Below are 25501 nucleotides of genomic sequence, written 5' to 3' on the forward strand. Positions count from 1 at the left end.
TTTTCTGTTTTCTGTTGATGAATGAGCTTGAATTGGGATGGGCAACTTGTATGCTTGAGAGGGGACCAACTAAGACGATCCACTTCAGAAACAAATGTATGACAAAAATGCTATTTTAAATATGGATAAATATATTTCGAATACATTTTTCAAAGCATGTGTTTTTTTGTAATTCAGTGCAAAGGCCTCACTTGCAGAAAAATGACCATTTAACGACAGCACAAAACTGCTGAACAAGAAACCAACTTTAAGTGCACTTATTTTTGTATATTCATTCTCAAAACCAACTCATTCAAAAAGTAATATAAAAATAATTTTAGTCTTGGAATATCATTCCGAATCCACAAAAAAAAAAAGATTTGGGCTGTTAGTGTTGTTGTGTCAGGAAGTATAACACCTGGTGTAAGCGCAGCAAAGACATGTCTGCCATCCAGTGGTGATTGGTAATATTACAACTTAAAACTACAATTGACCCCTGCATATTCGCGGTTTGGCACCCGCGGATTCGTATACTGTGCGGATGCTTTTTTTTTTTTAAATTGTTTTCATATTTTGGACCCACGCCCCCAACACACACACACACACACACACTTCTAAATATTTTCATGGAAAATGTATATCACCAGTTGCCCATCCCTGAGCGAGAATTTTCTTTTTTAAATGGTTATAGGACCCCTAAAAAAAAAAAAAAAAAAAAAAGCACACGCATGTACTGTCGCCACGGCGACGCTAGATGAGAATACGCTGCGGCCCCCTACCGCGAGATGTTTTCGAGGGATGTGTCTCAAAGCAAAGCAATACAGCAAGCATGTTGCTCACGTGTGTTTATTGTTTGCATCGCGGTCGAGTCGGTGTCGCGTGGATGATACACACAGGAGGAAATCAAACATTGTTAATGTGGACGTTGCGGCGCAGCATCCCGTGCGGGGCTTTCATGTGCCTGAATGACAGGACCCCCCTCCCCTCCCATAACCCAACGTTTGCTCTAAAGTTGAGTCATTAGCGTATCGATCAGTTTCTTCAAGGTAAAACTTGAAGGTCCTTGAAAGTGCTGTCTACACAAAAATCTGATTAGTATCTTACATGACAACATGGATTCAGTATTTAGTGTAGTGTAGTTCTATAAAAAGGAGTTGTTCTTCTGCTGACTATTCATCCCGATCCAGAATTTCAGTCTGTTATTAAAATAATGCCCAACTAGTGTACTTGGCCAGGTTTTGCTTTTTAACTTGCATAGTAAAACCCCTGATATTGCAAGTGGGAATATTTAAAAAAAAAGAGTATTTCAACAAGGGCATCATCACCCCATAGTTTGGGGCATGGCTGCATGCTAAGAAATGTTTCTGGCCTCAATACGATAAACGTCAGCGCACACGTGTGGCCAAGTATCATGATCATGGTTGATAGTAACAACACAAGTGGCAAACGAACAAAGTTGAAGTGGATCATCAGTGAAGCATCCAGAAATTATTGTAAACGGTACATGAGAAGGTAATACTGCTGTTTGGCAATTGGACATGAATCCAATGTACGAATGTATTTTTTTTTGTGCCCGTTTTGTCCACCTGGAGCGTAACAGAGATGGCCAGTTTGCCAAGCATGCATCTCTGAAAGGGGTGTGTGGGCGGCATCTACTTGGTCCAGTCCACTTTGGCAAAGAAAGGGTGCGATTTGATATCGTCGACGCCGGCCACTCCCGCGCCCAGCCTCTCCGTGGGGTTGTATTGCAGCAACTGGCAGACAGGAAATGGAAACCGTCAACGCGAATACAGTCGATTCCGTTTTCCGCTCATCCTGCCCTTATTTCTCATGGTGTGAACTTCATCCCGCGTGTTTCGTTCCGACACATGGCCTTCACGCGGGCAGCGCCGATGCAAAATCCTGTCAAACGTTACGGCTCGTTCGCCGATGCGTATGTGGAACTGGGAGTCGCGGCTTGGAATTGAAGCGGATTTACATTGGACAAAAGAAGAGAGCCAATCTGTTTTTCGTCAATGGACGCTTCTCGTCGCTTTCAAGCTTAGCTTGTAGCAGACGTGTGCGCATTTCAGCATGACGTCTTTGATCCACTGGTGAAAAGGACACTTTGATTCGCTCCTCTTTCATCTATTACTTCTTCAAACAACAAAGTGAATGGAGGAAAAGATGGCACGACTGTCTGTTTTATGTGTTGTATTATTTTGTCATTTTCTGTTAAGTGTTCTTTTGATGGCGGTGCGGGCACCCGCAGCGGCTCCTCTTGTTGTCTGTTGTCTGTTTAAGAGGGAGGAAATTTCATCTGTGCTTGTCATACAGCACATTTGACAATAAAGTTGTACTGGATACTTGACTTGGTAAGTTTTGGCCAGCAGACAGGGAGAGTTCTCGTTGTTGCCTTGACGTGTTCATAAAAATTCTCAATAAAATATGTTGTTTGTCAATAATTTGGGGTGTTTGGATTTGCTACGGGAACTGGCGCTTTGGCTCTCGTACGATTTAGTTTTTTGTCTTCTGGAAGTGTTTAACCCTTTCAGGCACAGCGGTCACTAGAATGGACAGCTATTCAAAAGTTCTTTTCTCTGATATGAATGAATCTTAATGTCAGCAGTGTGCATCAACCACTACAAATGGACCCTTATGTCTGTCGTCATCCGCTGCCATTATTTTTCTTTTTCATGCCTAAAGACTAGTAAATAAAACATTTGAGAAAAAAATCCTTGGAGTAGGTTATCATTATTTGTGCATCAAAGGGTTAATCACAAACAAACAAAAAAGATTGATTCGATAATTTCTACGACAGGACTCGATTCCTTTTATTTAAATCAAATTAATATGATTTCCAGCTGACTGGTTTTTAATTTTATGAGCTAACGTTTGGTGTTTCTAATAATTCAGTAACATGAGGCCGCTTAATTTGCTGGACAAAATTTTTGTTCGCAGAAATCCAGATAGTGTCCAATTCCTGGAAGGTGCCTGTAAATTAAATGTCTTATTGCTACATAAGCGAACGGCTTGTTTTGAGATTCAAACAGAACATTTTACGCGTGCGTTCCGTTGTCATGTGTTTTGCACGGCCACCTGTTCCAGCAGCGAGCAGGCTTCCTCAGACACCGACTCAGGGATGTTGAGCGCCGTGTGGCGTCCGATTCCTGCTGGATGGCACTGGAGCAGCGACTGCGAGGCAGAGATAACCATCAGCGCAAACATGGAAAGGAAAAAAAAAAACCAACAACACCACCAAAAGAGTGACGAAACCGGGGAAGGGACACCCCGCTGAGCCTGGGCTGGCTGGCGCGGTAGCGTCGGGAGGAGGAGGACAGAGCACCTGAAACAACAATGATGACGGCGGTGACGCTCTTGTTGCTCTTCTTGGAACTGCTGCCCATGTGAGTGTGTGTCAAAGAATGGAAAACATTATTTGGGGGTCGGAGAGAGGGTGGGGGGGTTATACTGTTGGTTCATTACAATTTTGAAAAACTTCACTGGAATGGTTAAAACAGGAGGATTAAGAATTTTTTTTAAAAGCAAATTATTGCACTCACCCCACCCCAAAAAAATACACACATACACACACAAAAAAAGTAACTGAGTGAGTGAAAAGGAGTGCATGACCTGTAAGTGCTTTCCAAAACCATACACTCAAGCCCTTATTGTTCAAATAATTGACAATAATGGCCAGTAATCACCGTAGTGCAGCAGCGCATCTTCTGACGGAACCAAAAAAAAAAAAAAGAAAAAGAAGACAAAACAGCAGAGGCAACTGTGTGTCCTTGTGTGTACGTGGCAAGCTGTGCACTTGTGTGTGCCCCCCCCCCCACCCCCTCCCAAGCTGGATCCGTTGCCTCGCTCCCTCTCTCCTGATACGTGCTGCAGGACTTCTGGCTTGGTTCCTGGCTGCAGTCAAGACTGCCCCAGGCAAGATCTTATCCTGCAAGGATCAAGAGACACTATTTGCGCTCGTGTCTGTGTGTTTGTGTGTGTATCTTTGCCAGGACGCTACCCAGACGTAATCATCAAAGGAGACATCTGTGTGACTGACTTTGTTTTTTTTGTTTTTTTTTCCCCAGGTAAGTGCCATGTGCGTGCGTGTTGTTAAACACAATAACACCATCCTAACTCCCCCCCAGATTCATGTTTTGGACACTGATGGGCATCGTTGATAGCTGATAAGAAAATATGCCCACTGGCAACCAGTTACACGCTATTTAAATTTAATAGACAATGAAAAATTGAAGGGCCCTTTTGCACATGGACCGTGCGTCCGTGTGTGTGTGTGTGTATAGAGTGTGGCACCTCCAATGTTAAACACTGTTCAATTTCACCGGTCAATATCTGATTTATGCAGATTTCAAATAAATGCTGCCATGAATAATAATGCCCAAAAAATGCCAAAAATTATTTTACAGTTATGCGAAAATGTTCCAATTGTCTGTTTTTGAATGAAATGGTGTTCTTGGATTGGAATGACTTCTTAGATGTATTGCCATAGAACCCTTTAGTTTGTAGCCAATGTTTTAAGTAATAATATAAATTTACTTGTTTAAAAAAAAAAGTCAAAGTTAGTGGCAAAAGGAGAACACGGCGCTGGGAGGCGAGTCTCTTCTCATTAAGCTGAAATAAGGTTACGAACGGCACGCAAGGAACTGCTGCTCGTACCGACCGTTTTGAATTTCAAGGTTTGATATCCATCCCCTCAAAATCTTTGTCCAGACGACTGTTTACTTTGTCTGCTTAGGTCAGCGGTTCTCAATTATTTTCTGTCATGCCCCCGGCCAAAAAAAGGAAAATATCTTGCCCCCCCCCCCACCCCACACGGCTATAAATAGTATAATTTGTCTATAAAATTGTTATAAGTACACCTTTGGATAACACTGTATCCTTATTAACGTATCAGAGAATAAAAAAAGAAAGAAACATGGACCAACTTACAGCAAAGAATAGCTTAAGTAACTGGAACAGAAAAGATTTAAAGGGCATCTGAAATTCAAAAATAACATTAAATCCTTAATTTAACAATAAACATTTTTTGACTGACCATGTCAAACCATACGATACTGAAAAATAAAATAAACTCAAATGACATAAAATCAATAACTAATCATCCATTCAAACTAATCACCAACATTATCTCACACTCAACATTATCACAATATTTAAAAAAAAACTTTAACCAGCAAAACAAAAATACAGTATATAAAATAATTTGTGCTTTTTTTTTTAATCAAAGATGATGTCTGGATTAATGGCTACAATGAGCACGTTTTGCAATGCACAGCTTTTTGAAGCGAGGTTTGAAGCAGGACACAGCAACTCTCTGCTCCTGCTCAATGTGTAGCCGGGACCTGTATTTTAGTTTACTGAAGTAGCGGTCACAAAGTGGCATGATTGTTGGCAATATTCAGCACATTTTCGCTGAAAATAACTCAAGCAGCTTATCAGCGTGATTGGAGTGTAATGTCTTTAAGTGACGCCTTAATTTATTTGGCTTCATGCTGTCCGCTTCAAAACATTTTCGACAAAGTAAGCACATCGATCTTCCCTCATCTGCCACCGCAGGCACATTGAAGCAGAGCTCTACATACGCCTGGTCATATTTCCTCCACGAGAATGCTCTCTGCGCAAACTCTGCTAATGATAGTGCCACTGCCCCCCAATGTAGTGGAGGTGCAACTGCAAGTTATTTTAGGACAGTAAAAAAATAAAAATAAAAATGCATGTTCCCCGAGGTCAAAGGCGCCGCCGCTGACGGAGCCCCACTATTTGAGAAACACTGGCTTAGGTAAATAAAGCATTCTGCCTTTGTGCCCCCTGTCGGAACTTTGTGTCGTGAATCGAAGACCCCCTAAAAGAAAATGACTGACACATTTTTGCGGGAGATGAATTTCAAATTGTACTTCACCTGGACGGAGGACTTAATACAAATGTGTTTGTATTCTCATTAGGCAGCTTCAGATACATCCAGATCCCCCCCCAAAAAAGTTGCCCCCGCTCAGTCTTTAAAATTGGACCGTCTCGCCATCCCGATCCCCCCCTTTGACCGGCCGAGCGATCGTCACTTTCGAGAGCTGCCCCCCCCCCCCCCCACCCCACCCCCGGTCTTCCCTTCCACACCGACGTTAAGGTTTGCGGCGGTGCTCCAGGAATCAGGAAAAGAGACCCGCGGAGGGCTGACCCCGTGGCCCGGCAGATGGAGCTCAAGCTGGGGGAGAAAGTCACACGGACACCCCTGGCGCTCCCGGAGAACCAGAGCGAGAGGCGGCAGCCAAGACGCACCTCGCTCACACAAACGACACGGACACACACACACAATCTGGCAAGACCATAAAGAGTATGACAGCTGAATGCCAATCAACCTACAGACATCGCACAATACCTTTGCAACCAAATGGGACAAAAAAAAACAAGCACTTTTGGGGTCTTTTTGGACTCACCATGCTTGTCAGGAGCTCAAACAAGATGGCGCCCAAACTCCACCAATCACAGGCGGCCGTCTCCTCGCCTATGCCTCCCACCTCTAGAAAAGAAAAATACACGATGAGTCCATCCCGAAAAGGTGCGACCTGTCATGGAGGAAAAATAATCATTCACTTGCGGTTCTTTTCAAACAAGGAATGAAATCTGCTCAATGCGTGGCGGCTACTTCAGTTTGAAAATACTCGACAAGGTCCCAGGCCGACATCTTGAATCAGGCAGTAATTCAGCGGACTGACTCAAAATGAGCGCACGCACACGCGCGCACACACGCACGGAGTGTGTCTCATAAAAGCGTGATTTGCATAATAAAAAAAGCAGTTAAATTGAGGAAAGCGTCTGTGCCGCAACTTCACACCATCTGCATGACCCGACCTTCGAACAAGCAAACGCACATTCAGACAAAACGCGCACACGAAGAAATGGAAAAGCGCCGACACGAGAGGACAAATGGCGCAATGGAGTTTTGTTCTCTTTGTGCCGTTTGGGGTGTGAGGAGTGGGGGTGGAGGGGTGGGGGGGGGGTCTCGCTTGCCTTGAGGGCTGGTTCTGGACAAACCGCATTATTTCATGGGTTAGCAAGAATTCATTTTGCTCTAAATTGCTCGACTTGCAAGTGTTTTTTTTAATTTGAATTTTAAAAAAAATATTTGACATTTTTATTTGAATTTAAAAACAAAAACTTCAGACGATCCTTGCAAGGAAAACTTCTGAAGGTGAATATTTAAATGGCAACTCTGCCACAAAAAAAAAGACACACAAGTGGCTTTGTGCTTAAGTGAAGCAACTAAACACATTTTCAACCTTGACCAAACAGAACAAAAAAAAAACAGCAAATGTGCTGAATTAAGCCTTTTGGGGGAAAACGGTTACGACAGTGGACAATGTATCGGGTTATCAGGTTACAGGGTGTATAAAAGAGTTTAAAAAATTAAAAAGTTCTTCAGGCTCGGCTCCCTCTTTTGGCTCCCATTGGTTCAATTATTTGTTGCTTTTTAATTTGTAAAATGAATGAGATAAAAATATATATTACAAAATATTTTAAAAATATATTTACTATATATATTTGTATATTTATTCATTCACAAACTTAAAGTGGTATGATAAATCAAAAAGAAAATCCAAACCACCTATCAAAAAAAAAGGGAGGGGGTTGGGGCATATTTTTGCACGTTCATTAACTCCTTCACTGCCAGCTGTTTTCCAAAGCAGGATTTACCCTCCGATCCCCATCCTGGAATTTGACACACTTAATCGAACATAAGAAAGATAAGATTTTACTTTCACCAGGAAAAAAAGATGTGTTTCTATCTTTTTCTGTTCTTTGGGAATCACTCGTCCAGCATGAGTCGGCTTCACCCAAAAATTTAAAATCAAAATTGAGCCCACTGCCAACATGTTGGCATTTCTCACTCCAAAAAAAAAACTCCTTTATTTGTCTTGAGGCTACTTCTTAACTGGATTTGCAGATTTGCAAACGACATCAGAAACGCGAGTGTTTGCAGACTTTCATCTGAAGCAGTGGCGGCGCTAAAGGGTGGCCAAGGCCACCCCCCATTGTCACCCTGCGGCCTGCCCATACCTCGGGGAGCATTCCGATATGGGATTTTTCTGCCGTTTCCACGTGGGTGTAATAGTCTTCAACACTTTGATACTGTGATTATCTGCGGTACACACACGGAAACAAAAACACTGCAAAGAAATGACACTTTCAAGTCACTTAAGATTGGTAAAATGTTGCTTTTTACTTAGGTTGGTTCCTGCTTGATTCTGATTATGGTTCTGGATTTGTCACAATTGTTTGAAAAATTCATTTTACACCCCTAATTGGAAGAGAGGAACAATTGTTCCATGTTGGGCCGCATTATCAGTATATGTGTAGCCCACCTAAGACACAAAAGCGTGACGCCCCTTTTTCCCAAAGTCAAAAAGTGTGCGTCCGTGCATGCTACCATCTCCGCTTGGCACCAGATGGCTTCTCATGCTGCTTAACTTTGCTCTGCTACGCCCCACCACCACCCTGGAGAGGGGGTGGGGGAGAAAGGGCGGTGTTGGGGGTGGTCACCCAGGGGGCGTCCGTGACCCTGTGCGTGCCCAGAGATCGGGCTCCTCAGCTGGGGGAACATGAGAGACAAAGACCCCTCGTCTCCTGGAGGCTGCCGGGGGAACTCAGCGGGGCCGTGTGTGGCTCTCTTGCAGCCAAGGTTAGAGAGGGCTATGATACTGCTGTGCCCACAAACACACACACTTACAGCTAACTGAGCAACCAGTCTTCGGGGCTCCCCAGGACTACTGTTTTGACAGCCAAGGAGAGAAGATCGTCATTGAACGGACTAGTGATACCTGCGTAGCTCCTGGCTGGAGGGGGGGTGTTGGGGGGGGGGGGGGGGGATAGTGGACACACGCACGCACACACACGCGTCTCAGAGCAAGGTCGATGTCATCACAATGGATTAATGTCTAAGGAGCTGCAGGGAGAGTACAGTGAAGCTGGCTACACTTACCGCTATGTCAGAGCGAGGCACGGAGCAAGGGGAGAAAAAGGATGAGAAGGGGGAAGTGTGTGTGTGCGTGTGTGTGTGTGTGGGAGGGGGGTTAAGCGCATCCAGAGGCCACAGGTCATCGCGAAACAACTCTTCCGCAGTGTGACTATCCCTTCAACTCGCATGTGCGCCAAACGCTTTGAGATGGTGAAATCAAAGGCGCGATGCAGAAGAGTTCAACAATGCCGCACGTTCGCATCGTTGGCCTCCCCTTGGTTCTTCTTCTTCTTCTCCTTCCCTTTTTGAACGAAACAATGCGAGCGCGCACGTTTTGCCCGGTATCTCAAACCGCATCTCGTCTCTCCTGTGGGCCGTAAGGAACTCTCGCTCTTCTCCTCTCGCAGCCAACTTCCCCAAACACTCGGCCGAAGAGCTCAATAGAAAGCGGAAGCGATGTTTAAGCAGGTAGGAAGTACAAGGAGGGAGCCGGCTACAGTACAATGGCGTGTGCCAAGACTGTGTGTGTGTAAAAAAATAAATTTAAAAAAATTAAAAAAAAGAAACACGTTGAATGCATTTTGCCTTTGTATGACACACAAAAACTTAAATTTAAGATCAGCGACCATCAAATGCAAAATGAGGATTGGCTCTTCAAGTTGTTGTTGTTGTTGTTGTTTGTTTCTATGACAACAGAAAGAGAATAGGAACTTGGAAAATGATGTTCAGCATAATATGACCAAGCAGTCATTCATTTGACGATAAGATTAAAATGATTAAAAGCCGCGCTTAGGCCTCATGTACGAAGTATTAGGCGTGATGATTTCACGTACGCTGAGTAATGCGTGTTCAAAGGCATAAAAAATAAAAGTTTTCTATGCTTTTTTTTGCTTTTCATTCCATTTTGTTGTTGCTGATGATGGTTCTTTAATTTAAAATCGTATTCTAATTATCTGCATGTGAATGAGCCGATGACATTTACTGCCGGGACTAAAAATGAAAAAGAAAATAAAAAGATGTGAATTGAAACAGATGCGCTAAAAAAATAAAAAAGCTGTGCCAGCATCGGCCCCAGTTGAAAAAAAAAATGCACCACCTTTTAGGATTCAATTTGTTTCTGTCCGTCAAATATTCAACTGCTTGTTTTTCCTTCCTTTGCTTTTGTTTGACTAATTATTACAAACCAAAACATTTGCCATCTGATGTTTAGTAGCGATGACCAAATGGTGTGAAGGTAAATAAGCACAAGGGGCAAAATAAACAGATGAATACACCGCCACAGGATTTTTCCAAGTCCACTCCCTGATTTTTTTTTTCGTGTGGGTGTGAATGCGCGTGCTTTAAAAACATGTGTCTCTCTTTTCACGCATACATACACTGTACATGTGAGCGCACTGCACACAAACACACGGAGAGCAGACCCCCTGCTAGCTCTCTGGCAAACAGTCATAAATCTGTCATCAGGAATGAAGCCATAGAGCTGACCCTGTCTGGATAAACAGCAATACATAACAAGGGCAAGATAAAAACGCACACACGCATACGCACGAGTTGGTGCTTGGAACGACGACCGCATTCATGAAATGAATGTGTGTATTAAATGCAGATTTATATATTAGACAGGAGTAAAAAAAAAAGGTTCCAAAAAGGCAGACAGAAAGATAAGCGCTGCCACTTAATGCTAAGAAGGGATCACACGCCCCCTAGTGGCGGATATTATTAGAACGTGACTGCAAAATTTAGGATCAATATGTTGTCTTCAAAACTTAATCAGATTTTTCTGATGATCCCAAACATGTTTTTTAAATGAAATATGAAATATCTTGGCTGAAGATATGATCAACAAAGTAAAGCACAAATCCGGCCCGCAATAGCCCTGAGGTTTTTTTTTATTGTATTAAGGCGCAGGATTATTCAGATTATTGTCTTTAGGTGATTTAATCAATTCTGTGCCTCATCCCCGAAGATGCCGTTGGCAGAGGGGTTATTTGTTGTGTTTGCCTTTTTACAAATTACGGATATTTATGGTTGAGAGATTAATATACATGAATAATCTTACATGATGGGGTTTTTTTTCCAAATAAATGTTGATTTCCTTTTAAAGAGAAGCAGAAGAGTAACAAAAAGAAAATAATAAAGCTCTTATGTCTCGTGTTGTTCCAGAATGAAGTGAAGTTTACTAAATCTTCAAAAAATAAGTTGGTGTATGTATTTATGTAGTCAATTCACAATATTTGTCCGGTTAAAACTATTCAAATACTTTCTGTCCGTTTTCAATTAACTACTTTTAAAATTCAAACACTTTGAAATACAAATGTACACATTTAGATGGGCGACAAAATGCCCCGGTGTGTATTTTACACGCGACAAAGAAAATGATGAATTACGCGTCACCTTACCTTCCTCTAAGAATAATGACTTGGAAAGTGTTAAGCAAAGGCTGTGATGTGTTTTCAGTAAGAAACATGAATTTCAACTTGAGTGCGTCTGAAGCCACCTATTTGAAATACGCCAAAGCTCAGTGAAGAATCACTCATTAAGTGGAAAACAGTTTGCTTTTGACAGCTTTTAAACAACATGCCAGAGCTGCCACAAGCCTGCCTGCGGCAACAAGCACAAGGCCTGAGCGCGCACGCCCCGGCTAGCCTCACCGTTGCGCAGCAGCGCCCTTTAGAGGATGGCAAAATAATTACAACAAGGTTTGCTCGAGCCGCACCAAGGCTTTGGAAAAAAGATCACCGTCTGATTTTCCACATCTAAAATAAGACGGAAGACAGACAACAAGGATAAAAATGCTCACGTGTGTGCTTAATTCGCTTATAGGTCAGTGGAGGAAGGCTGCAAAGATGATTTGAGTCACTCGAGGCCACACGTAAGGATCATTTTTCAACGCGGACCGTTACTGTTGTCGCGCTCTGTGTCGAGATAAATTTGCGCGATGGTGGGAAGACTGGAGAAAACTACGTTAAAGCCAGCCGAGTCTACCTTCTCAAACCGCTGACGCCCACATCACTCACCGGGATAGGCCCTGCCTTTCAAAGTCACACACCCTTAAAAGTCGCAGATAATATTGTGGATCATGACGATGGCAAGTGGACAAAAATAAGACTTGCACCTCACGCGGACTTGTTAACTTTTATCCAATTACTCCAGTTACTGACGGGATAATCAACAGAACGACAGATTCTAAAATGATTCCCTTATCACACACTCAACACAAAAAAAAGAAAAATGCTCAGAATTTCCCCTGATTTTCAGTATTCGTGGACCCTTGGTGAGTAAAGTGATTCCTAGCTCTAACTTTCCACAGCTTTGCTGTTTCACAGATTTTTTTGTGCTCTTTTTTTAATGCTTTTAACCCTTTAAAAGTGTATGCAGAAAATTGGTGAAGATTGCACGACTGTCCGTTTCCTATGTGTTGTGTTGTGTTATTTTTGTTATTTTGACTTCAAAATGGCGCTGCGAGAGTGGCTGCCTTTCCAGCAGCTCCTATATTGTGTTGTTCTACTTCTTCCTTTCATAACCTTGCTGCTGTGAATTGGGAATTTCTCCATTGCGAGACTAATAAAGGTTTTCTTAAATCAGAACAGAGCAGCGGTGGTGCATGTCGACAGTATAGTATTTCCAAAAACTATTAGTTATATGTTGAAAACGATTGGGGGTTGTTGTTGTTTTGTAATTGGGCCTGAAAACAGATTTTGGTCTTTGATTTCATTGTATATATAGTTAAGTATTGTAACAACTGTAAAAAAAATAAAGTTCACTACTTCACGGATCACTGGTTCTTTTTGGAACGTTATCCCGCGATAAACGAGGGATTGCTGTAATTCAACAAATACGTGAGAGCTTTTTGGCATTCCAAATAAAACGTCTTACCCGGTGCGCAGTACATGTTAGCGATGGCCTCTTTGTCGCAGGACTCCTCCACATCACTCCAGCTGCAGAAGTAAGTTAGCTGAACATGACCTGGAAGGAAAAGTTTTTTTAGCACCTTGCACATAGTCAAGTGGCACTCTAGACTTTATGCACTTTTCGAATTGTTGGCCTACCTTATAAGCACTTCCTTCCCGCCCCGTTCCTTTTGCGCTAGCCTACAATCCCCTCCGTGAGCCGTTTCAAAGCACAGCGCCTCGGCGATTACTCCTGCTTAGCGGCTACCCGTTAACGCCATCATTAGAACTAATGGTGTCATTAGGTAGCCGCGGCCATTAGCCGGGGCTAGCCAGAATGATGCACCGCACTACTTCGTTGATGGGCCCTTTAGAACAATAATTACCACGGGGGAGACTAAAACAGCCACTCAGCTAATTAGACGCTTGTTGATAACGAGGTGCAAAGAGATGATTGTGGGACGACAACAGAAGAAAATGGGGAGGAATTTGTGACCCAGTAAAACGCGCCTCTCGCCTTTATTTTGGTAGAAGAGATCATGACTAATGGGGGAAGGGGAGGGGGAGGTCGCCATCCAATCGCGCGGCACGTGTATTATGCAAAGCGACTCACCTCACCCATCTTTCTTTGCGTGGTTCTCAATATCTCCGTCGCCCAAATTGAAGTACACAATTTATTGTTTTTACACTTCAATATTCACTTTGGAACAGTTGATAAAAATCAAATGTTATTTACGGCACTGCTTGGAGAGTTAATAATGGTTGTGTATTTAAAAAACACACAGTTTATCCTTTCGGGCCGCTAGCTAAATGCATCTATGTTATCCATCTACGCCAGGGGTCCCCAAGCTACGGCCCGTCAGCACATTTGGCCCGGCCCTCTAACCCTCCTGTTGTCCTCGGGTCAAAATGACCCGTCACTGTGTTAAAAACGCCCCCCCCCCCCCAAAAAAAAAAAATCCTAACTGCAAACAGCGGTGTCTACAAGCCTACTGGAACCTACAAAAGGATGATAAGGAAGGAACACAAGAACTTTAAGAGACTGCTCATATGTGTCAGAGAGATTCTGCTCTGACAACTGAGCTGAACTTTTATCTGTTAAGATTGTGCATGGCACAACAGAAAGATAATGTTCCATGGCTTTTTTTTCCTATGAAGAACCCAGAGAGAGTTATTTAGTTATTATTTATTTCCTGTTTTTTTCTGTGAAGAACTCAGAGAGGGTTTATTTTATTAATAGTGTTATTATTTGTTTCCTGACTTTTTTTCTGTCAAGAACCTGGAAAGGGTTATTTGGTTATGTGTGGCTTTCTGGAAAACAATAAAAAATTTTAAGCTCCCCTACGATCGTCACACTTTTTTTGTTACAAACCGACACCGGCCCCCCATCAGAGAAGGGAAAAGTTATGTGGCCCTCACAGGAAAAAGTTTGGGGGCCCCTGATCTACAGTGACAGACAACACGCTCAGTCATGTAATCTTTATCCTCTGCATAGAATGGCTATTATAAGCCATCCTGATGAGCTGAGAGAGGATTTGATAGTCAAGTAATAGTTAATTCATTTTGTGCCAACATTTTTAAATATGCTTGTTATTATATAGGTATAGGTATGTTATCTCACCTTGCCGATCGAGGAGGATGTTGTTAGGATTGAGGTCTCGACAGATGATGCCCTCTTGGTGCAGACAATCCAGTGCCGTAACCAGTTCGACGGCCCAGCATCGGACGAACGCCTCCGGAATACGAGCCTGGGATGCAGCCAGCGACAACTCATCCAGCTCCGCGAACAGTCGCGATACCGCGTTGTCGAATTCGACTGCGTCGGGTCGAACTGCTGACGACTCCGCGCTTCCCTGCGTGGAATTCTCACAGGCCTGAGCTTCAATGTTTGCCATCACGTCGGTGTGCATTGCTTCGTCACTCAGGGAGGCTGCCGCTGGTCGGGCTGCATCGAACAAAGACTCATTATTTTGGCATGAGGCTTGAACTGGGATTTTTCCTTTCCTCTTTTGTCCCAAAGTCAAGCTGGAGTCATCCTGGAGGGAGGTCAATCCGGATGAAGATGCAACCCCGGGGTCACATTTTGCAGAGGCTGCACACAAAGATGAAGGCTGCTGCTCTTCCTCTCTCTCCGACTGGCCAGGGAGCTGTAAAACATCCGGCTTGATAGACCTTTGAGGGGAGGTCGTGACCTTAAGGCCCGGATGCAGCGCGCAAGTTTCCCGTTCCACTTGTTGAGAGTCAGCGGCCCCGCTTATTACGGGAAGATTGACCAAGAGGTCCGGCGGATGACCCTCATCCTCCGCTGCCGCCTCTTTAAAAGAAATGACCGGCACTGACTCATTGGAGCCTTTATCGCTATAATCCAAGCCCCAAAGTTGTGCATTGTGGCCCTCGACCTTTGGAGCCAGCTCGGGAAGATCTGGAAAGACTTTCTGGGAGGCGGGTGGTTGCTGCTGCTGCTGTTCCCAGTCTTGACAGGTCACCTCGCTTGCGCTGTCTTTGCTGTCGATGCGGAAAAACTCCATGGGCGTGTGCTTGGACTGATCCAGAGACAGTGGCTCAGCCGAGGATGGCGACGAGCGTAAAGCATCGCCGGGGTCCAGCCCCTCACCATCTCGCCTGCCGTCACGCGGGTCTGCGAAAAAGCCGAGCTCCCGACAGCCAACGGGCGACGACAGGCTGTCGTTGCTGAGCAGCGAGCGGCTCCGCGAGGAGGCGGTGGCCGTTCCGGTCGCCACGTCAAACGACACTTCCTGCTCGCTCCTCGCGTCGTCGTCCACCTCGAGAGCGCCCGGCTCCACTTTCTCTTGCTCGTACTCATTGCAAAGCGTTAAATAACTGTTGGTGCACTCCTCCTCGGAGGTTGCGCCCGAGTCTGTGTGGGCGAGCACTTTTTTGCGAAGCCTGGCAAAGAGGCCACTTTTACAAGGAGAGGCGGCCAGGTCATCGACCTCCTTGTTTACATGCAGCGCAGAATCAGAACAACAAGGAGCAGGCCCAGAGCCGGAAATCGCTGAATTCACAGCAGGTTGCGGCGCGGCACATTGCAGCGAGTGCACGGCTACCGTATGGCTCTTCTGGATGAAAGGAATGTCAAAGCTCTCTTCCAGATTGGAATTTCGCAGGTATTTTCCAATATGTGACCACAGCTTTCCACCTGCAGAACAAGGAAAAAGGACAAAAAAGTAGAGTTGATTTATTGTCAGGAAATAAATCAAACTTATCGGTGCTTTGACTTAAAATGTTTTGGTTTGTTTTTTAAACAAATACAGTTATCAAAATTGAAGCTTTTGTTGTTATATTATACGTGTTTGGAAAAAAAAATGTGACCACACAGAAAATGAATCCACGGCAACAAATTGGGATTGAATTTTGAACACGTGTCTTGTAACTTGTTTCTGAAGTGGATTTCAAAAGTTTACGCACCCCTCTTCAAATTAAACCAAGGTAAAATGATTTCAAAGCGTACATAAGTAGCTTCAAGCTGTTTCTTGCTACACCCGGTTTAAGTTGACTGTCAAACTAAACAACCACAACGCTTAGCCTTTCAGTCCACTCGCTTCATGCCAAAGCATGGCATGGCAACTAAATTGTGGTGCTGAAACCATCTAAGCAATCTACTGAAGGAATACACACATAGACGGATAATATGACAGTACAGCACTTCAGTCAGACAGTTTTTATCCTCTGCAAAGAATGGCTATTAGTGCTGTACTGATAAGCAGGGACGAGTTGGGACGTCTTAACAAGCGTAGCCATTTGTCTTCTCCTGCTCCCTGATGGCCGAGGCATGCGCACGAGCATGAGCAGCACAACGGCTATTCATGTGATGCAGTGTGAAAAATGGTTGAATTCATTTTAGTTGTAGTTAATTGTAATTCCTTTTATGTTATGTAAAATTCAATTAAATTATGTAGTTAAAGTAAATATTATGGAGTGAGGGCGGCCCGGTGACCAAATGGTTGGTGCGTCGACCTCACAGTGCAAAGGTACCGGGTTCAATTCCAGCTCCGGCCTCCCTGTGTGGAGTTCGCATGTTCTCCCCGTGCCTGCGTGGGTTTTCTGCGGGTACTCCGGTTTCCTCCCACATTCCAAAAACATGCATAGCAGGCTGATTGAACACTCAAAATTGTCCCTAGGTGTGAGTGTGAGTGCGGATGGTTGTTCGTTTATGTGTGCCCTGCGATTGGCTGGTAACCGCTTCAGGTTGTCCCCCACCGACTGCCCAAAGATGGCTGGGATAGGCTCCAGCACCCCCCACAACCCTTGTGAGGATAAACAAATCAGAAAATGGATGGATGGATTATGGAGTGATAGTTTTCCTCATTAAAATGCACATTCCAACAATTTTTCATTGGGGGAGGGTGATTTGAGAATTGTATTTGCAACCAATGAACAAATTATTAAAGATGACGAATAAGTTGCAATCAAATAAAAGGGATCAAAGAATTGAGTTAACCAACATAGCTCTTGATAATAATGTAAACACTGTTCTCTTGTTCGACACGTGTTGTCCAGGTGCCCGACCTAACCTTCAAAAAAAAAATTAAAAGTCTTCAGTTTATTTGAAGTGTTCACCAACACTCCGAAGCACCGCACGCCTCACGCGAGAGAGATGTAAGGAGGCCCAGGTGTTGGCATAGCTAATGAAGCGTGGCGCCACCTGGTATCAGAATAACGACCTGTGACACGCAGCCATCTCCATCAAACATCTGTCTGGGACAAGGGCACGCGAAGGCGAGCGCAAAGCGGCAGGCATAAAAAAAAAAAAAACGTCTGACCCTCGGCATGTTGCAGCAGCAAGAAGACGGTGTCCTCGGAGTCCATCAGCTTCTTGAGGTGCACCATGTGGGGCACCGAGCGAGGCGTGATGTTCTTCTTGAGTTGGCTGCAGTCGCTGCTCTTCCTCAAACCCTGATGCGGGCGGAAAAGAGGATTGGAGACATTTGTGGGGACGGACTAGATTGGCTTGACACGGCTCTGCATGTTATTGATTCATACATTTGTCTATTTGTGGATTTTGGGGTCACAACAAGCAGCAGTTTAGCAAACAGAGAAATGTTTTTTTTTGCAGTCAAGGTTTCACAAAGCAAAACAAATAGAATGACACGTCTGTTAGTTTAATGCTAACACATCATAGGAGACAACATAGACGGATGGGCTAAAAAAAATTGCATTTCTATGGCGACGTGACACTTGAAGCAAGCGATACTGGAACACAAACGTACAGCAAGTAAAGATAAAGGCATATATTCTTTATCCTCGGTGAAAAACGAGTCACTTACAGCTGTGAAAGCGTTGAACCTCTTATTTGTCTTTCTATAATGTCCCCCCCGGTGGCCACGTCACGCAACCCAGAAGGACCATCAACGAGTTCCTTGTGATGTACAAGCTATTTAACTCTTTACATTCTCGTTAATTATGTCATGACTCCAGGACAGTGTATGCGGATGTCAGTGTGGCAAAGGGGAAATCGACCATTATCCACTAATGCCAGCTATGCCCCAACTCAAAGTCACTGGCTCCCATCAAGCTACGTATGTGCGGGTGACTTTCAAAGGGCCCCACAACTATCACACATTAAGTTCACACTGGCAGCAAGCGTCTACAGATATGTCAATAGATGTATCCTTGTGTGTGTGTGTGTGTGTGTGTGTGTGTGTGTGTGTGTGTGTGAATCTATGTGAAGTCATCTGTGCCCATGCCGCGCGTTGACATCTGGCACGCGTCTCACACCTGAGAGCAGAGGAGCTGACAGGGACAGGCCCATTAGAATCAATTACAGCGGTCACACACGGGGGCGTCTGGCACACTTCACACTCACAGTCAGGACAACCGCCATGCAAGATGCGCGCACACACACACACACCAACTACAGTATACCGTACTTACTTTCATGACAAACATCTCTCGTGTTCTCTTGTCCATGACCAAAAGAACCTGTGATGGAAGAGTGTCATTAATCAGCAGGTTGTGAACACGGACACACACACACACAAACACACACACACACACAGGATGAAGATGACATGGCAGCCGTGATTTCAATCCTCAGGAGAGGGTCAGCGCAAAAATAAATGTTGGTCCCTAAATGACACTGGTGGGGAGATTAACCCTTCAGGGCCTGCTGTGTTTACCAAGGCAATGTCACAGCCACAAAACATTGATTTAAGCACATTAGGGTGAAAATTATTAGCTGATTAGCCGACCAGATGGGCACAAACAAATGTGTTTGCGAGTCAATTATTGTGCAAAGACACCGAGCATTTCTAATTTAATTCTTCGACATTGTGGTCATTGGTTGATTTGATCTTGGATTGACTTTTTTTTTCCAGTTAGAATGAAATGAACAATCCAAATGGAACACATTTAAAGTGACGTACGACGCACAAACAGAACACAATTGGTTTGATGCTTTTTCAATTTTTTTTTACAGGATGTTAAATTATAGTTGGCATGACTTTACATGTATGAATTCATCATTTGGTAATTTTCTACATACTCTGGAAATTTAATGTTTGAAATATGTATTTTGTCCACTGTGAATGGGTGAAAGCACATTTTAATGCTGCCATGTAAATCATTCGAATGCTGTTCCTACTATAGATTTCTACAAGCAGAAAATAGGATAAAACTATTAGAATCTCCAGCTTTAAAACTAAAGATTTGGTGTTTTTATTATCATTCTTATTATTTTACACAGGGATGATTTAGGATGCTGTTTTCTTTTTAAATTGAATCATATTTTACATGTCAACCATTTCAAGAAGCAAGCAGATGTTGCCGACATCATCCTTAAATCTCGTCCTTCCTTTGACGTGCCCGATCCGCCAGTATTACAATTAAATTTAAAAAAAAAATTAAAAGACGGCTGCGGCACCACTCTGTGATATCTTCATTTTCGCCTCTTTTCTGTCCCTAACATCATCATCGCTCTCGTGCTCCATCATCACCCTCTCCGGGGAGATCTCGAGCATATGTGCGCGACCCGGTGAGTGAGTCTGTACGTTGTGTGTGTGTGTGTGTGGAGCCGGTGCGTTCTTTTCGTGTGACCCTGGCTGGGACCAAACAGGTGCAGGCTAAATGGATATGAATGGAGATGTGAGTAAACAGAGCGGTGGTGCTAGCCAGGGCGCTAATATAATTAAGACACAAACATCGGAGGGGGGGTAGTGTATGGGGAGTGACGGAGGGTGGTGCGGGGTGTAGGGTGAGGAGCTCTCCATCTGTCTCCTATGTCCCCATTAAAAGTGAAAGGCAGAAGGATGAGAAGAGGAGAGGAAGCCGGGTACAATTTTTGCGATTACTTGAATTGTGAAGCTGCTTTTAAAGTGATGGACTGCTGAACTTAGGCACATCTACAGCCTGCCGGTATTGTGTCAACATTCCCCTTTGGGTTTTTACGTGTGCGGCGAGTAGGATGAGCATCATTGATTCAGTGTTGTATGCCGCTCTCGGAGCCACTTGCCAAGTCATTTCATGGCTGAGTGGTGAAGCTGCTTCGCCGGCAGGTGGCTGACAGAACCAGCAACCCAAACTGACCTTGGTAGTAGTCATAACTGCTGCTAAACGGGTACGCACACACACACACACACATATTATCCCTCTCGATTATCAAGTCAATCTTCTATGTTTTATTGCTCCTCAAAGATGGTTGAAGGAGGAGAGGGGACACGTAGACAGACTGTCCATATTTATCGGTGTACACTAATACAGTGTAGTGCACTCGTTGGAACAAAGTGCTCTGTGAAGACCACGAGCGTGAGTGTTTCACCTTGACCCCTGCCATTTCACCAACTTCGCATTTATTTCTGAAGGGTGTGTGTGTGTGTGTGTGTGTATATATATTTTAAAGCGAACCGTGAATCTACATGGGGCACTGTATTATGGTTACTGTAATATAGGCCATATTAAACATTTTCGGGTGGGCATCGGTTATGAGCGAAATTCGCCTCACGGTTTCGTCCCTAACCCTGCGAATAGAGTAACGCCGTTATAAATAATAAGACAGAAATCATTTTTTTGACCATCCCCTTGCTCATCACTCAAATGACCTTATCGATGACGCCCAACACCCTGTAAGCAGCAAGATCATCGGAAAGACTGGGCTGGTTCTCTCCGCTCGTGGACGAACAGCACGGCGCCCCCATCATCTGTAACGCAAACAGTTATTCAGGGAGATTCAAATTTCCAAAAATAGAGCGGTTAATATTTGGCGACGGCTCACCAATGTCTGCGTAGACCCTTGGCCCATGTTGCTGCCAAGATACTGACTGGATATTTGCTCCGCTCGCATCAGGTACTCGGCAGTCTTCTTCTTCACTGCCTCTCGCCGCGTGGGGCTTGGCTCACCTGTGGTGCGACGTTCGTTCGCTTACAAGAAGATGTTTTGACGTTTGTGACGGGAGCTAAAGGACGAGCACTCTGACCTTGAACACCTTGCAGCAGCAGGTCCACCCCGCTGCGGTAGAAGGAGAACGCCGCCCGGTAGTCGTGATCCTTCTCCTTCTGCGCAGCCACCCGGATAAGCTCGCCGGCTTTGTCCAAGTAGTCGGCCTTCAACTTCTCCTTGAGTCCGCCGGCTCGCTTGGAGAATAGCGACCCACGGCCAGGTCGGCTGACCTCCGGCTTCGGGGCCAATGAGCCGGGAGAGGAGAGGGCGGGTGACGGTGGGCTGCAATGATCCTGAGCGGAGGGCAAGCGAGGACTGCTGCTGCTGTTGCTGCTAATGCTGGCGGCGCCCCCGTGCGGCTGCTTTGGGGAATTGCAGCCCAAGGCCATGCCATCATCGAGTTCAGCCAGAGAGTCCGTGTCTACAGCCAGAGAGACCAAGTCACTGCTCTCACTGGATGGGCCTGAAAAACGTGTGGATGGAAGAAACATCCCGTTACTTGACTATAAATAGCAGCTCTAATCCGATCGATGACAAGAATAACTCATATCTACCTCCATACTCGGACGTGAATGTCAAATCTTCTGTACAACTGAGGTATCTTTGAACTGGAGAACAAATCCAAATGTCAGCGATAGGATAGTAAAACTAGCTTTTCTGCGTTCATTTGTGTCGATCAAATTGATGGGAATTGATGAGAATTCAGTGATTCAATACCGTTCCTTGATCTGATTCTTTATAAGTTGTCATGGAGTGACGGACTTAAATAATATAAATGAGTTTGTTTGCTTTAACTTAATATCTTCAACTTTGGACATGTATTGTAAGCACACATCATCTCTAATATATCCTATAAATGAGCAACTTGCTTCTCAAAGTGTCCAGAGACCAAAAAGTTTGCAATGCAACATATCAAAGTGCCTTCAGAAATTCCACTTTACTTTAAAGAATGAGACTCTGCCAAAGGATAGCTTGTAACTTTCATCGTCACTGCCAGAAGATCAGATCTCTCTTAATCCAACAGGTGTAGAAACTCACCTATCCAGAGTTTTTGTGTTCAGGCCAAAACCCTTTATATAAAAGTAGTAGAATGGCACCATCTTGTGGCATCTTGGTGCCAAGAAAATGTGTTTAAGTGAGTGGAGGAGCTTCACTTGGGAAGAATTATAAATATGACTGCCTACCATCCGAGCCGGAGTCTGACAAAGTGTCAGCCAGGAATTCGGAGAAGGGTTCGGACGGTCCGATGAGTTCCGAGCTGTCGTGGACCTCACCGCCCTGGACAACACGTATGAAAATTGTGCTTTTGGATTGTGGTTCTGAGTGCATTTATTGGCACAAACGTCTTACCTTGAAGAACTCCTGGATGTGCTGGCTGCTGTACAGAGCGGGAATGTTGGCAGAGAACTGCAGCAGATCCTCCAAACACTGTCTTCTCTCCTCAATCACTGAGTCATCGAAGCGACCTGAACGTGGCAGAAGAAATCCAACACACATTGAATGAAGCCAAGAATGACAGCTTTGTCTGCTGTTTCAGTATGCTGATATATTGGTTCTTACTGGAACAATGGACATTACATTTTCGGTTATTATTTTGATCAATTGCAGCATTACTGAAAGACACAGAGCTGGTTTTAGGGTCACACCAAAAAAAAAAAAAAAAAAAAAAGAAAACATACCCCCATAATCAAATCATGATTGGGGAAATAAAGCCACAATTCCAAGAATAAACTTGTACATTTGTAGTATCAGAGTAAGAAGCAACTGTACTACTGGACAGACTTTTAGCACCAAATACAAGGAGGCAGAACAAACAGGGCTAGTTTTATAATTTTTAATCCAGGTTTAATAATTTTCAAACTTACTTTTCTTATCACTTTCTAGGTCATTAGGCCTACATCGAAATGTTTGGACATCGGAGAACCAAGATAGAAGCCATTAAAAATGTAAAAGGGGCCAATTACTATGTCAATTTACATTAACTGTCAATAATAATGTACTGTAATCGCTTGTAAGTGAGCTCGGTCCAAGCGTACTTACCAAACACTTTGGCCTTGGCAAAGGGAGGAAACAGCTCCGATTGACTACAAACTTTTTTGTGCAGCTGCCAAAGGTTGTGGTGAAGTTTCCGAAAATCGCTATACCTCTTCCAAACCGTTATCTGGAGATTGAGAGACAGACAGCACAATGGGGTGGTGTGAATAAAAAAATAAAAGACATGCAGAGATCCGAGGGTCCAGTTGCTACTTTTCTTAATGACTCACTCCCCTGTTCATATCATCCTTTCTCAAGACTTCCAGGCAGTAATTGGCATCATGCTGAATGCATTAGCGTTGCTCCCAAGTAAGAGCGGATTCCAAAGTGGACATTTTTTGTGAAAAGTCTAAATTTTTCTATAGAAGTGTGTCTATGGGAATAATAGTGCAACCCAATAAAAAATTGTAATTTCCACACAAGTGATGTCATGGATGAAAAATGTTTGTTTTACCTCTTGGACGTCCTCTGGGTTCTTCCGAGAAATGATCTGTGTGAAAACAGAAGAGGGAGAAAGAAATCAGGATTATGATCCAATTATTCTCGTGAGCGTTGACACAAATAAGAGCAGGGAGGGTAACAATGGGTGCATTATATAGTGAAGAACCAGGGAGAAGAGGGAGACATCGCCAATAAATGTTAAAGTGGTGAAGATTCAACAAAGATGAACTCTCTGATCAACTCTATCAGATTGTTCAATCCGTCATAATTTCACATTGTGGTTGGATAAATGACATTTGCTTAAATTATTACATTGTACAGTATTTCTTCTGCGTTTCACCGCTACGCAAATTTCGTACATCGGGATTTCTATTTACGTAAATTATCAATGACGTTTTTGCAGCTTGTCTCTGTAGGCGTAATTTCGGAATGGACTTTCCTCGGTATTCCTGACACCCGCTACGCAATTTCGTATTTCGAAATATTAAAAATCCTGCATGTATTAAGTCGAACAAGCCATTCAGTCATATCAACTATATCTCCCACATTTCTGATTATATATCCAACCTCCATTACACTTTTTCAGCGTAGTGTTATTCGCGTTCCTCAGTGAACCACTTCGCTACGCAGTTTACGGTTGTGCTGACACAATGATAATGACATAACCACCGAGGGTGGAAATAAAACACCGGTATTTTAAGGAGGAAAATAACCAGAGAGGGAGCAACACATAAAAATAACAAACAGTAGTGATATGGTGTCGTTGACATTCGGCGTTTACATCATATTAGCTCGACTAGCTTAGCTTGAGCTAAAATGGGTATTGTCACAGCTGTCAATTGTGCGGCAACCACTCACCCGCGCGGTGACTTTGTATACTGTGTAGCCTTTCCGGTGCTTCGTGGGTTCCGTGACGGTATAAAAACGAGCGAAATCCCCGCTGTCCCGCTGTGATATCATTATGCTAACAACATTGCCGAAAGCTAGCAGCCGGCTAAGCTGTACACTTCCATTCAGGTTTGTAACGACAGCAAAAATCCAGTGGGAGTGAGAGCTCATCCCTCTCAGCAAAATCTATGACGCACTGACATACAGTATGTGTGAGTGCACAGATCACAGTTATCACCCTCTCACTGGCGAACATTTTTCCACTTACATACTACCCATTCTCACACTCTCCACTTGTATTTCCCCTCTCATAAATTACAGAAACGCTCTCACACACGTTATCAATCATTTTGAAATTGTAAATGTCAAAGAGAAAGTATGACACCGCTCACACTCAATACTAAATTTATGCACTCACACTCGACCACGACACTCACGTATACTACAGAAACACCCACAAACTACCATTTTTTACCACTCAAACGCACTACTATAGCACTGTCACGTACATTACTGAAAAACCTTTTCATTCACAGATACTACTGAAATATACAAGCATGAGCATGATGGCCACCGGGAATTTGGGGGAAATGGGTTGATCAAACCATGTGAAGGCCACCCTCAACACCCATTAACTCTGGGTGTGATGTCTATGTCAACATTGTGTTGGTTGGGCTCATGTGCCCTCTCACACACAAGAGTGTGTGAGAGGAAGTAACCCTGATTTACAATACAATACATGCTGATTTATATAGCGCTTTCACAACAGCGGCAGCTGTAACAAAGCGCCTGACAAAGCAGTTAACATAAAGTAAAATAATAAACACAACACATAATATAAACACGGACAGTCGCGCAGTCGTAACCACTTTTCCGTCACACACTTTGTTGTTTGAAGCAGTTTGAGATTAAAGAGGAGAGAAT

The 25501-nt window shown here is 43.9% G+C and overlaps 1 protein-coding gene across 3 annotated transcripts; it reads right to left on the bottom strand.

Moving 5' to 3' along the window:
- Window positions 1-809: 809 nt before the first annotated feature.
- On the bottom strand, window positions 810-24918 carry rps6kc1 (ribosomal protein S6 kinase polypeptide 1). 3 transcript variants are annotated; one of them, XM_052053568.1, is made up of 17 exons: window positions 24548-24908; window positions 23703-23738; window positions 23255-23375; window positions 22565-22680; window positions 22399-22492; window positions 21769-21822; window positions 21252-21677; window positions 21050-21174; window positions 20877-20975; window positions 18715-18762; window positions 17604-17736; window positions 14441-15979; window positions 12806-12895; window positions 6411-6493; window positions 3218-3304; window positions 3058-3153; window positions 810-1733 (listed from the first exon to the last, which is right to left on the bottom strand). In XM_052053568.1, the coding sequence occupies exons 1-17, from the start codon at window positions 24746-24748 to the stop codon at window positions 1632-1634; spliced, it is 3450 nt and encodes a 1149-aa protein (XP_051909528.1). In that variant the 5' UTR covers window positions 24749-24908; the 3' UTR covers window positions 810-1631. The 3 variants fall into 3 exon arrangements, with proteins under 3 accessions (XP_051909528.1, XP_051909530.1, XP_051909529.1); XM_052053570.1 differs by lacking the exon at window positions 3218-3304 and having other exon boundaries at window positions 24548-24901; XM_052053569.1 differs by lacking the exons at window positions 810-1733; window positions 3058-3153; window positions 3218-3304 and adding an exon at window positions 3394-3907 and having other exon boundaries at window positions 24548-24918.
- Between the last annotated feature and the right edge of the window lie 583 nt (window positions 24919-25501).

The sequence above is a fragment of the Hippocampus zosterae genome, chromosome 19, assembly GCF_025434085.1.
Source record: "Hippocampus zosterae strain Florida chromosome 19, ASM2543408v3, whole genome shotgun sequence".
Classification (NCBI taxonomy): Eukaryota; Metazoa; Chordata; class Actinopteri; order Syngnathiformes; family Syngnathidae; genus Hippocampus; species Hippocampus zosterae.